Here is a 13206-nt window from a genome sequence, read left to right on the forward strand (position 1 = left end):
CAACAATAAATCTAAATACTAAATAAACAACAAATATTATTTACAAGAAATTATTAGTTTATATTTAGTCTTTTATGTGTAAAAAAGTTACATACTTAATAACTAATACAAATTTTGTTACAAAAAAAATTGGGGGGTCAAAATAATATAATAGGTCTTGCAATAATAAAAAAAAAAATTATAAAGTTTTTTTTTTGGAACTTACCTATACTCAAATTCAACTTGATCTTATTTAAATTTAATTATAATTTTATAAAACTAAAAAAAACAATAATTCATTAAAATGAATTAATAGTGGTGACATAAATTGTACTAAAATATTGCTTGAATTAAATAAATAAATGATGTACAATAAAAAATATAATACATGCATTTGTGACACAAAATGTTAATTTTATGATAAAATGTACAGCTTCTAAACAAAATCTTAATACACTGCGAAGAAACTCTTAAGGAAATCAATTTATAAATGCTTAAACAGTAATTTACTTATTCGATTTTGAGAATAAAAACCAAAAAGGAATTGAAGATTGAAAAATTAATTACACACAAAAAAAATTGAAGATTAAAAATGGTTTACATAATTTTAACAAGTAATAACTATTTATAATAAGGGAAAATGTTTACAATAGTATTTAGTGTTTAGGCTTAAAATAAATGGTTAAGTCTGCTGATGACTTCCAAATAAAATGTTTGACAGTTCTTAAATCCATTGTGGGGGAAAGAACTTGATCATTGCAGCTAAGCTCAAAGTTTTTTTCTGGAGTATTTCCTTGTAAATGGTTGCTAAAGCAGTCTGATGTTTTATTATACGGCCCGTTACTATCATTTTCAGATAATTTTTCATGAATATACTCAGCTATTTTTTGTACTTGAATAAAATCATTAGCCACTAAGCGATCTCTACAAGGACGAAGTGTGCCGCTATTTAAAAAAGATATACAAATTAGATATATAACATTTATTTACTAAAATAATTTTTTTTTTAATAGTAAACTTACTTTTTCATAGGCCTAATACAAGAATTCGAATGCGGTACAAGATAAAATGATATCTTTAATGCTTTAGGTATAGTTTTTTCAACAACGACGTTCATAACCCACGCAGGAATTGTCTCATTTAAAATCGAAACATCATTCTCGTCACCCGCTTGACTAACTAGCATTCTATACAAACATCGTCCACCAACTTCACTGATCATAAGAGGTGTATGAGAAGGAATTCGACAACACTGAGAATCAAGTTTTGTTTGCGCAGTTAGGTCAGATGACTGCATTCCTTCAGCTGAATCTGTTTGAATTCGATTCAACCAGTTTTCCAAAAGTGAACGTAACATACGATTTCCATAATTAACTGCAGAAACAAAACCAAACACAATAGTTAGTATAGGATTATATTACTTATTTAGCAAGCTAGAGCCCCAGTGGTACAGAACTACTTAATTTATATTAATAATTTTAATGTTATTTATATTTGTTAACGGAAAAGGTAGTAGTGTGTTACGTTCAATTTTAAACAAAAACTATCAATGTTATGATAATATATTTTATAATGAAGTAAAAGAGGCAGCATTTGACATCGGATTCTAAGTTAAAGTTTAACTAGGCAATTTATTTTTAGTTTTTTTTAAATTGGTTGTTCTATAAAAGTAATTTAACAAGAGAGTACGCTTAAGAAGTAAATTGATAAATCTGCAGATCATTGAAAATTGACCTGTTAAACATTTTATTAACCCAAAATCTTTGTAATTTATTAATAAAACCACATATTTTATACAGTAATCACCAGCCTAAATATATTATCATACCTCTTAAATTATCATCTGTAACATGAATTCCTGCTTCTTTTGCTGAAACCCAAGCAGCGAAACAGTCATTTTCATCTTGCCCTAAATGTATTGTAAGCATCTAGAAGAAATAAAATAAACAAATAGATATACAAACTATAGAACTTAGATGAATGATACAAATTTGGTTAGTTGAGTAAAAAATAAAAATTAATGGTCTTAAACTTACACCAGTTTTTAAATCAACACTAAACCAATTTGGTATGTAGATAACTCTATGTCTCTTTTTTATCTCCTCATCAAAGTCTACTTGACCCAAATCTTGTAATTTAGAAGCCTGAAATGTAATGAAAAAAATATTATATATACCATATCTTAATTACTGCGAAATAGTTTATAATGTTCCAATCTATTATTAAATGTTGAATACACAATTTATTTATAAAATTGAATGATAAGTAAATACAAACAGTTACAACATTAAAGTTACAACAGTTCAACAATTAGAACATTAAATTTGTATAATTTTGAACATGTGTGTAAAAAACATTTTTTTTTGTTAATTTACTACTATTAAAAATAAGTTACCTTAAGAACGTCATAAAGGGCAACATTTTTTTCTGTATCCTGGGTAAGTATTGTTCTTTTATCATTTAATACATGATATTTTCTTATAGCAGCAGCTCCTTGAAGTGTTCTAAATGGTTCAGTGTTGTATGGGGTCGTTGGTATATCATCCAAATCAGCAGATTCATCACTTTTTCGTAATTTCTGTATTGAGTAATTACAAGTTATTATAGTAAACTTTATGGGCCGTTTCATACCTATCTGTTATGATATGTGCCTATTTTTTTATATGCTGCATATGAAAACACACATATCATATTCTTCTCTGGTGTGAAACAACCCTAAAATCATAAAAATAAAACGTCGATAGAATCTGTTTAATTTACCCAGCAATTTATTGTTGACTCAGATGTAGCTACCCAAACAGCACTCATATCTGGTGTAGTAACCATTTTTACAACTGGAGCCGACTCATTGCATATTAATTGAACCTTGTTTGGATTTTTTAAATCTGATAAATAAATTTTTTTATCACGACCTCCAGAGAGAACATGTGAAAAGTTTTCAGTTGCCTGAAAAAAAACATTACATAATTTGTTAAAAATAAAGCAGTTTATGCTATATTTAGAGACGACAAAATTTGTGTAGGAATGAATAAAATTAAGTCATAATTACTGCTATAGCCCAAACTCCTTCTTTATGAATTCTTAGAGTTTGTATGCATTGTTGTTGTCCAAGTGACCATAATTTGATGGTGCCATCTGAGCTACCAGATAAACATTGTGTGCCATCTCGGCTCACTACTAAAGCTTTAACATTGTCAGTATGACCTATAAGCTTCATCAAACAGTCACTAGTCCTTGTATCCCATACTCGTAATACTTTTTCTGTACTTCCACTAATTAAAACTGTTCCACTGCTGTTCATTGCTAAACTGTAGATAGAGTTCTTGCTGCCAGGTAGTGAAGCAGCTACAAAGTAGAAAAAAGAAATTTTACATTTGATAACATTTTTAATTTCAACACTTACTTGTTACTGTATTGTTTGTTGTAGTTAAGGTAGTTAGCATATTGACATCCCACATAAAAATAGTTTTATCTAGTCCAGCAGATGCAACTACTTCTTTATCACGGGCATAGGCTAAAGCTCTAACATAATCTTTATGTGTTCGTAAAGTTGACAGACAAGTGTTTTCTTTTCGTAGGCCCCATAATTTGACTGTAGTGTCTGAGCTGGCAGATATTACTAAAACATGCAACATAATTATTAAATTAACATTTTTAAAGCAATCATTGTAGTCACAGTAGTAGAGCTTACAGTAGTTTCCTCCACAACACAGAATTATATCATTAACCCAGTCCGTGTGGTGTTCAAGCGATCGCAAATATGATGCTTCTATATTATCACGAACATCCCATTGACGAATAATGCCATCACGACCAGCAGAATACAATATTCCTTGTTTAGCATCTAATTGTAAAGAATTAACACCTGCTCTATGTCTTCGTTCTTCTTCATCGCGAATAACAAATGATATCTATTCATTGACCAAACAATTTTTTAAATCAATAACAATAATATACATATCTTATTAGCATAAGATACATTCTTATTAACTAGATGTTATTAGGGTGGCATATATTTTGAAGCCTAAACACTTAACAGTTGTTGATTCAAGAAGGTTAGGTAAGTCTAATGATTGAATTTAAAACTTAAAAATAATAACCAAGTTATGTGCTTGTGTTGTTCTATGCTTCAAAATTTTAATTTTATAGTAGTTTAAAAACTCAACTGGTATACATATATAAATAGGTAAGTAATAAAAAATGATTTTAAGCTGTTAAATAGTAAAAACATCACATACTTGAACTTTTTTACGTCCAGGTTGACTAAGGCAATTTTTATGCAAAGTACTCATTTTGGATTTCTAAAATCTCAACCAATAATTTACTTTTTTTCAGTACTCAACATTTTGCCGATCAATTTTCATTGAGCTATTATTATTAGTGTGATTTTAAGTATGAACATTTTCAGGAAATATTATAAATTGTTCTTGTTCACTTCTATATACATTTTTACTTAGAACACAAATTTATATATTTTTTTTATAAACTCTTATCAATAAGTAGGTACTAGGTAATATTGATAGTGTCGTAATATCATTATCCGTCTAGAGACCATAATCTCCTGATGGCAGCGTTCACTGCGTTGAGCCCCGTTAAGCTTGATGATGATCGTAATATCATGGAGCAAATAAACAATAATCTATAATATACAACTGGGTAATTAAATTGACTCCGTTCATATAAAACACAAGTCCAAAAGTGTTTTTATTTATTAAATTAATTTATATTATAATAAAGAGCAAACAAAAATACTATTTAGTGATTGTTATCTACACATAGAAGTCACCAAATCTAAAACTACGATTTTGGACTTAATATGTTTTGCATGAACAGGGTCGATATGAAAATATAATAATATGCAAAAAAAAAAATGTATAATAATCTCAAATATAACAAAAACATGTAGATGGCAGACTACGTTTGACCACAAATTATATCAATATACGTTTTTATGATAGCAACTTTTGAAACTTCAATGGTAACGCATACTTTTCTTGGAATTTTTAAATTGAGAATAATGTACTAGCATTTTGACTAGTCGATAACTAGTTTTGGATAACTATCTTTGAAGTTATTGAAGTTTCGAGGCAGGAGGAAAGATGGAGTATAGTATTATTTTTATCTGTGCGTATTTCCCCTCTCATCCTAACCTTTACTTTTATAACTTTAAAAATAGATATCTAAAAACGGTTATCGACCAGTCAACATTTTTAGTACATTATTCTTAATTTATAAAGTTAATGAAATGTATGCGTTACCATTCAAGTGTCAAAAGTTTCTATCGAAAAAACTAAGTTAGGAGGGAGGTACAAACAAAACAATTTGTGAGAAATTGTGATCACATTGTATAAAAAATTTAAATTGTTAATTAAACCCGGCGAGATATTGAGTGGTTCACAAGTTGATCACCTGTATACAATACAATAAACGATATTATATCCATTAGAGCTATTGATAATTTATTATCAATACCAACTCGGCCACTGCTTCTCTTTTTAAAACCATTACTTATCATAACTATTACACCTAACCAAGTGCGCCCGCCTATGGTTTTGTAATAGATTTTACAAATTTGGGATATAAGATATACATTTTTTAACTAGCAGAGAAGCTAGGGGGAGGGAGTTGTGGGCGCCCTTGCACACCTAACTTATAAATAATTAATTTTCTACCAGAATTCACCAAATATTATCAATTTAACTAAAAGGGAGGATTATTTGTATGGAAAATCTTTCATTGCTAATTTTTGTGACAGTATCAGTGTTATATTTTATAAATTTATATATTATTACATTTAAAATAACATTAATAAATTACTATTTTAATTGTTTGACCTGACCATCCTAAATTGTTTTTTTAGGAAACAGTATACCAAAAAAAATTTAATTAAAATTTCGGTAATGAAAGATACTTTAAGTATCATATTTTCTTAATTTTTTTTTTATGAATTCTTGTTTTGTTTAAGCATCATTTTTGTTTTTTATTTTTAAGTACTGAACACAATGGTGTCCGCTAAGGCCACTCTTACAGCAAGTAACTCGCTGTTATTTTTATTTTTATAAGTGGTTGTTTCTCTCTCTCAAATAAAAGACAATCTATTTTGTATATAACATTTATTTAATTAAACCATTTTTCTTAACAGTTTGTTAATGGTGTCTTCGCGGTTTCCAAAATCTCCACCTTCAACATAATGGTTAGTCTTCTTACGCCAGCCACCGGTTGGAGTGTTTAACTAAAATATAGAAATAAAAATGTTATTAATATCTTAAAATATATATATATATATAACAACTATTATATAATATGGTCTTATTACACATTTTACATATTATTGCTCTTAAATAACAAATTCTTTTAATAATCAATAATAACAGAAATGGTTGTAGTTTAAAATATAAAAATAAGTAGGAAAAGAAATTAATATAGTTAACACATTAGCTGTCATGAGTACTGCTGAGGATTCTCCCAAAGTCCCTCTTCACAAAGCCATTCAATTTTATTAATTGAATTGCAGTAGTTTATTTATCAAGTAATGTCATTTGCCATGTGTCATTTTTAGTACGAAATTAATAGAATTATTTGTTGTTGATGTTTTTTGTTTTACCTATGTGGTATCCTAACATGTAGGACAATTTATAGCTGATATTTGATCGTATACAATTGATAACAGGTATAATTATTGGTCACAAAAGTTGTACATTACTTAATTTTATTATTGTATTTAAAATATAGTGCATGTAGTTACATAATTTAAATACTGATGTGATTAAAATTAGTTTAGTGTTGATTGTATGTCTTTTGTTATATATTCCAATTTTCATAGTTGACACAAATCTTTAAGATAAAATTTACACAATTGAAGGGTCGACTGCAACAATGGGCTATATCTATTTTTATCAAAAATGATCTTTTTAATGGGAAATTATCAGTAATTTAGTGCAACAAGCAGTAAAATTGGACTAATGCTTACAAAGATATTGCAAAACAATATTTTTTTCCGCCCATTACAGTAAATGGAGTAAGAATTTTGTTTTGATTGTCCTTAACATTTTGAAAAAGTGGAGACGGCCAGTTGTTGCAGTCATTATACATACCAGTTTAATTATACTTAAATAATTTCTATACATCAACTAAAATCAATAAAATATAATACATGGCTTTCCACGTAAAAGGACTATCTATTAAATGTGAAAACACTAAAAGAAAAATCCTTTAGTCTTAATAAATGATGTCAAGAGGGCGTCGCACCGCTTATTTTTAAGGAGTTAACTATAGGCAATTTTTTTTACAAAATATTAATTTAAAGGTTAAACTGTTATGTGTAATTATTAGTTCAATAACTAGGAATATTTAAGTCTATTTTGGTAATTAATTGATTTTTCAGACTATCTCAGCATCCTACATGTTTAAGCAGACTGAAAATAACACGCTTAATTTTGGTTTTAGAGTAAAAGCACCAATTATGAAATTAAAAGAGAACAATATTCTGGAGGGCACCACGGTGCGTATTTTTCATTATTCCAAGTGTAACGCTCAATACATCTTTTAGATATAACGACTATTTTAACATTTATAAATGACTAACTTTTTAAGAAATTAATTTTTTTTTTAAAACGCACTGTTGTTACCGGAATACTGTTCTCTTTTAGTTTTATAATGCGTGCTTTTACTTTAAAGCCAAAATTAAGTAAGTTATCTTCAGTTGGCGTAAACATGTTTTTACCATTGAAAATCACCAGTGCGACGCCCTCTTGATGAAATAACAGCTATGTTAAATTTTAAAAAGTGCACAAATTAATTAAGCTTATGTAACTTGGGTTCATTTTTAAAACTTTTTTTTGTGAATATAAGAAATTATAACGAGTTTAAACAGAGAGACAAAGCTTAATAGTTAATAGTAATGATACTAATTTGTTATTATATCGAGTTGTCAATAAAAAAAAATGTTCTAATAACTTTATTTTCTTAACTGTATATAATGTAATTTGTTTTTAAAAAAAAAAAATAATAAAAACTCAAATTACTATATATTTTTTTCTATGGCAAATTGGAAGGTGAAACAGCTATGTTATGATGTCACCATGGATATGCCAAAAATATTATAATATTTATTATAATAATAATTACTCACTTTAAAAGGCCAAAGGAAATTCATTGCATATTTAAAACGACGATCAGCTCTGTAAATACAATGAACCAAATCTTCAGTACAAATGATACCATATTTGCCCAATTTTTTTTCAATCATCTCATTGTTGGTGATTGGAATACGCTGACCGTTCAATTTGGCAAATCCACGTTTGTATACAAGTTCACGTACACTCTTTAAGTTTGGATATCCCCAAGTCACATATGGCTCACAAATTCTTAACATATTCAATGTAGCCTTAGGGGGAAATAAACATAAGTATAAATATAAAAAATGTTTAAAGGTATACATTTATTTAATAGCATGAATTGCATGCTTACTTTATTTAGCTTGATGAAGATTCCATTGTTAATCTGGCGTAATCTGAACAATTGTAATACTTTTTTAACTTTAGGTGCAACTTGGTTCACACTAAAAAAAACAAATTATTAAATACCTAAAGGCATGTTGGAATATTATAAATGTTAATCACATCAACTGCTCACCCACGAATACGCATAATAAATGCCAATTTTGGTTCAGGAGGAATGTAAAAATCTCCAGCTTTCTTTGCATTCCTAGCTAAACGTATTTCATCTCTTTCTTTCATACGGAATTCCTTAACATAAGCTTCAGCACGTTTAAAATATTTCTTGGTCTTTTTAACACGCTCTTTACGCTCCTTTAAATTAAAATAGATACATCAATAACATTAAAATTGGGGAAAAAATGATAAAGAACCCTTAGTAGCCATTTGCACCAACTATACGTAAAAAATTAAGTGTAGTTTAGCAATACTGAAGTCTGAAACTATAAAAGAATTATTAATTATAGTTGTTGTAAACAGTCATTAATTGCTGAACTGGCACCTTATTAAAAAACAAATAATAGTTTAGGGTTGATAAGTAAAAGTATAAAGAAAATTATTTTTGTTTTAAGTACTGTTAAATTATCATAAAATGGTATATAATTTAACAATACAAATATAATATGTTTATTATCCTTAAAGTAGGCTTTAGTTAGGAGAATATATAAGTGAGATTAATAGTACTTACTTCGATAGCTTTCTTCAATTGCTTGAGTTTGAAAGCCGTACGTGCTTTGCGCCTCTTGAGCACAGACTCCGGCACTGCCGGAAGCCTTTTGGGAGGTCTAAAAAAAATTGATGAAACATGAAATTTTACATATTGATTCGTCACAAAACCAAAATGACAAATACTGGTTAACGGTTTCAGCTTAAATTAAAAAATTTAAGATACATACAACCAGAAATGATATAATTGTATTTTCAATAAAATCAATAAATAATCGGATTAATATGGATAAAAAACTTACTCTTCTTTACCGGACATTTTGTACAACGAGTTGAGTGCAAATTAAACGACTCTAGAGTAAACACAAATGAAAATGAAGCAAGACCGAAGACGTGCTTACTCTTTGTATGGAGTGTGAACCATGTAGAGAATAATGATAAAAGAAATTTGTAGGTTAGTTCACACTGTTTTATGTTGCGAACCTAAATACAGTAATCAATGTAGCCAACGTGGTCGTACAAACACAGAATAACTCAGTGGTAAGAACTGTAATGTTATCATACCCAAAGATTCGTTATCATATTTAACATATTTTGTTATCATCATTGCTGAAATATTTTCACATTCCACATTACACATTCACTGATCCACATTTTAAATCATGTGTGCCGTGTAGCGTGTGCTAGTAAAACTTATGTAACTTGTGTTTAAATATTACTCAATATTTGTAAAATTATTATAAATAGTAAGTTATTCAACATTACATATTAATTCAAGTTTAAAACTGTCGTAGTGTTAAAATTATAATTTAAAATATTTATTCAAAAAAATGTAGTTTTTGTTTAAGTAATTATATTTTGGTTAAACCATTTATTACAATTTTAGTCAAAACTGATTTAATCACTTGACATTCAACTGTGAGTAAAACTCTGCAATTGCCATTTTGAGGCCAAACTGTATAATATCCTTTTTTATTTTTTAGGCTATTCAGTATGTCTGTACTAAACAGCAAGTCGGGTCTCAATAGACTATTTCCATTTGCAAAAAAAAAACCAAACATACCTTCTAAAATAAATGATAAAATAGATGCAAAATTTGCAAAACCTAAATCTAATGATGACAAAATCGATCAACTTTTCAAAGTTCCAGAACCAATTGGACATATTATTTTAATCGAGAATAATGAAAACCCTCAGGCAGCACAAGTAAAAGAATATACAAATGTTGTGCCAAAAAGTATCCCTACAAAAACTGAAATATGTTCTAATGTTAATGGTACAGAGTTAAAAAAAAAAAAGAATAAATCTATTAATTCAAAATTACTTGTAGATGAGCCAGATAATACTTTAGAAGATGTAAAAAAACCCAAAGAAAATTATCAGCGATGGAATATTCCATTTTCTAGTAAATTCAAAGGAAAAGAATTTGATAAAAATTTATTAACAATGCAAGATCTCATTTACTACAACCCTGTCACCAATCCTATTGTAAAAGAAACTAAAGTTGAACAAAAAGAAGAAGAAGATTTAGATAACGATCTATTATCTCTTACAGAGATGGTAAGGAACCTTTTTTTTTTAAATAATTCCTCAACAGTGGCTCTATATGAAACCACTTTTGTTCATTCAATATTTATATTATTGATGTAACAAATTATTTCATGTGCAATGTTACAGTAATGATAGAATAGTATATCATCTTTTTTTAAATTATGTTTAACATGTTATCATTAACATTTCCAATAAGTTATTTTCATAAATAAGTTTTAACATAAAAAATATTCATAACATTTGTTTTGCAGGAAAATAAGCCTTCAGTGTCTAACAGTTGTATAACACCTTGTATAAAAGTTGGAGTAGATGGAAAAATAATAATTGATCAAGAAACATTAACATTAAGTGAAACTGGGTTAGAAGAGAAAAGAGAAGAACTTGCAAAATCTAAAGTTATTGAAGTGTCTGGGTTTCAGTCTCGTAGTTACTCTTATAAACGTAAGAGGGAACCATCTAAGCAATGGAATAAAGATGAAACTCTTAAATTTTACAAATGTTTGATGAATCTTGGTACTGACTTTTCGATGATTGAACAGTATTTTCCTGGGCGTACTAGAGCTCAAATAAAAAGAAAATATAAGACTGAAGAAAAGAAAAATCCTCAATTAATTAATGGTGCCTTAACTAACTCTGCACAGTATGATAGTGTTCTAATTGAAAATATGATCCAAGAAGTTGTACCTGAGGTAATTAATTCCAAACCAAGTTCTGCTGACGAAGATCTAGCCAAAACAAAATCACGTAAACGGCTCCATGACAATGTTACACGTGCAAAATGTGGAAGAATGAGTGTATGTGCATACATGATGGAAGAAGAAATCATATTAAAGAAAAAGAGAAATGCACCAAACAAAAGTATGACAGCAAGTAAATTAAAAGAAGAAGTTCTTCAATTACAATTATTAAAAAAACCTAAAAAAACAATAAAATCAAAAATAAATAAAGCAAATGAAAATAAAAATAAAGAAGGTAGTAAGGGAAAAAATGAAGAGGATAAAGAATTTGATATAACTGAAGAGAACCCCAGTGAAGTAAAGCCTAAAGTACGAACACTTCAAGATTTTCACGAAGAATACCAAGATAATATAACTAAATTTGAAGATTCGGACAGCAATTAATTTTATAATAAGTCTAGACTTGTTAGTTGTTTATTATAATTCTTATTTATACATTTTTGACTGTTTTTATTATGTTTTAATTTTCCTCGTTAGGAATAAACGTTAGAAATAATTTTTAACAATAAATATTTGTATCTTTAGTTTTTATTCATTGAAAAAAATACTAATAAAAGTTAAAATTAAAAAAAAAAAACAAGTGAAGGCAGTAAAGTGAGCACATTTAGATTTTTACGTACATACATTAATATATTATACAAATTAGTTGACTAATTAAAAACATTTTAGACAAAATAACTAAAACACTCAAGAAATAATTTAGTTTTTTAAGACCTTTACCAAGTGCAATTTATAATTATGATACACTATTAGATTGCAAGTAAAATATGACGAACGTATTAGAATAAGAATTTGACAAATAAATTACGTTTTTAAATTGATTAGGTGTCAAATGCAACACATTTTAAATTTATTGATAAAGATTTCAGATATTCGAATATTTTTTTTGTTTGACGTTAGTACTTGTGCTTGATGCTGACGATAAAATCGCTTATCATTATTCGAACAACTATAGTAACTATAGTATGCGCCATGGAGTACTCGATCCTAGCGCTCCGCGTGGCCGTTTTTGAGTAGGGTTTCACAGACATTGCACAAAAAAGGGCGGCAAATTTGTATTTTTTTAATATCGTATATAAATTTATTTTTTTTAATTTTAATTATAACAAACATTACTTACTAAGTATTAATATAACTGCCAAATGCTATATTATAAGTTTAAAAAAATAATTTTCACTGATTTTTTTTTTGTATCATAGAAAATGGAGGGTGCCGCTGCTGCAAACAAAATTCTAATATCTTTCGTAGTAGCCTGTAGCACAGATTATATGAAAATTGTTATATTCATATCGCTATACCATATTTTATGATATTGTAGACGACAAATTATTTTCTCTGCATATATATTTCTACGTTTTTAAATAAATGTTCTACTAGGCACATACCAAAAAAAAAACTATTTGATTATTTGGGAACCCTGCCAGCAAAAAATTAAAAAACCATACAAATATGTTTTTATTGTAGTTCGGTCAGAATTTTAATACCACTCTAATTCTTTTTAGAAAATTTTGTTTAAATACAATATATATATTTTCATAGTATTTAAACAACAATTTGTAAAACATTAACTTTTTGACTAAAAAAAAATTGAATAAAATATATTTTTAAAACATTAAAATTTTTGTGCTGACTTTCCATTTCTAGCGCTTATTAATGAAAGGGATCCATTATGTAGTCTGATATAAACCCAGAGGTCAAAAATCATAAAAAAAAAATGAATAGTAATTAGATTTGTGTATAGTATAATATATACTATATTACTAGCCGTTACCCGTGAC

At 27.8% G+C, this 13206-nt stretch overlaps 3 protein-coding genes across 4 annotated transcripts; 1 reads left to right on the forward strand and 2 right to left on the reverse strand.

Moving 5' to 3' along the window:
- Positions 1-287: 287 nt before the first annotated feature.
- On the reverse strand, positions 288-4483 carry LOC126839368 (WD repeat-containing protein 48). The gene is made up of 10 exons (XM_050574658.1): positions 4218-4483; positions 3671-3890; positions 3383-3598; positions 3029-3324; positions 2740-2925; positions 2375-2557; positions 2016-2123; positions 1808-1907; positions 1002-1353; positions 288-924 (listed from the first exon to the last, which is right to left on the reverse strand). The coding sequence occupies exons 1-10, from the start codon at positions 4269-4271 to the stop codon at positions 636-638; spliced, it is 2004 nt and encodes a 667-aa protein (XP_050430615.1). The 5' UTR covers positions 4272-4483; the 3' UTR covers positions 288-635.
- Positions 4484-6077: 1594 nt separating this feature from the next.
- Positions 6078-9584, reverse strand: LOC126838314 (60S ribosomal protein L7). Its single transcript, XM_050572646.1, has 6 exons — positions 9443-9584; positions 9163-9259; positions 8614-8789; positions 8449-8539; positions 8111-8365; positions 6078-6211 (listed from the first exon to the last, which is right to left on the reverse strand). The coding sequence occupies exons 1-6, from the start codon at positions 9457-9459 to the stop codon at positions 6101-6103; spliced, it is 747 nt and encodes a 248-aa protein (XP_050428603.1). The 5' UTR covers positions 9460-9584; the 3' UTR covers positions 6078-6100.
- A 196-nt stretch (positions 9585-9780) lies between these two features.
- LOC126838313 (transcription factor TFIIIB component B'' homolog) lies at positions 9781-11865 on the forward strand. 2 transcript variants are annotated; one of them, XM_050572645.1, is made up of 4 exons: positions 9782-10058; positions 10124-10416; positions 10471-10700; positions 10943-11865. In XM_050572645.1, exons 2-4 carry the CDS (start codon positions 10134-10136, stop codon positions 11810-11812), a joined length of 1383 nt encoding a protein of 460 aa, XP_050428602.1. In that variant the 5' UTR covers positions 9782-10058; positions 10124-10133; the 3' UTR covers positions 11813-11865. The 2 variants fall into 2 exon arrangements, with proteins under 2 accessions (XP_050428601.1, XP_050428602.1); XM_050572644.1 differs by having other exon boundaries at positions 9781-10058; positions 10124-10700.
- Positions 11866-13206: the final 1341 nt, after the last annotated feature.

Source organism: Adelges cooleyi, unplaced genomic scaffold (assembly GCF_023614345.1).
Source record: "Adelges cooleyi isolate 19-005CV unplaced genomic scaffold, UGA_ACOO_1.1 ACOO_flye_CR_arks_rails_tigmint_CR_PRNA_30, whole genome shotgun sequence".
In the NCBI taxonomy this organism is placed as follows: Eukaryota; Metazoa; Arthropoda; class Insecta; order Hemiptera; family Adelgidae; genus Adelges; species Adelges cooleyi.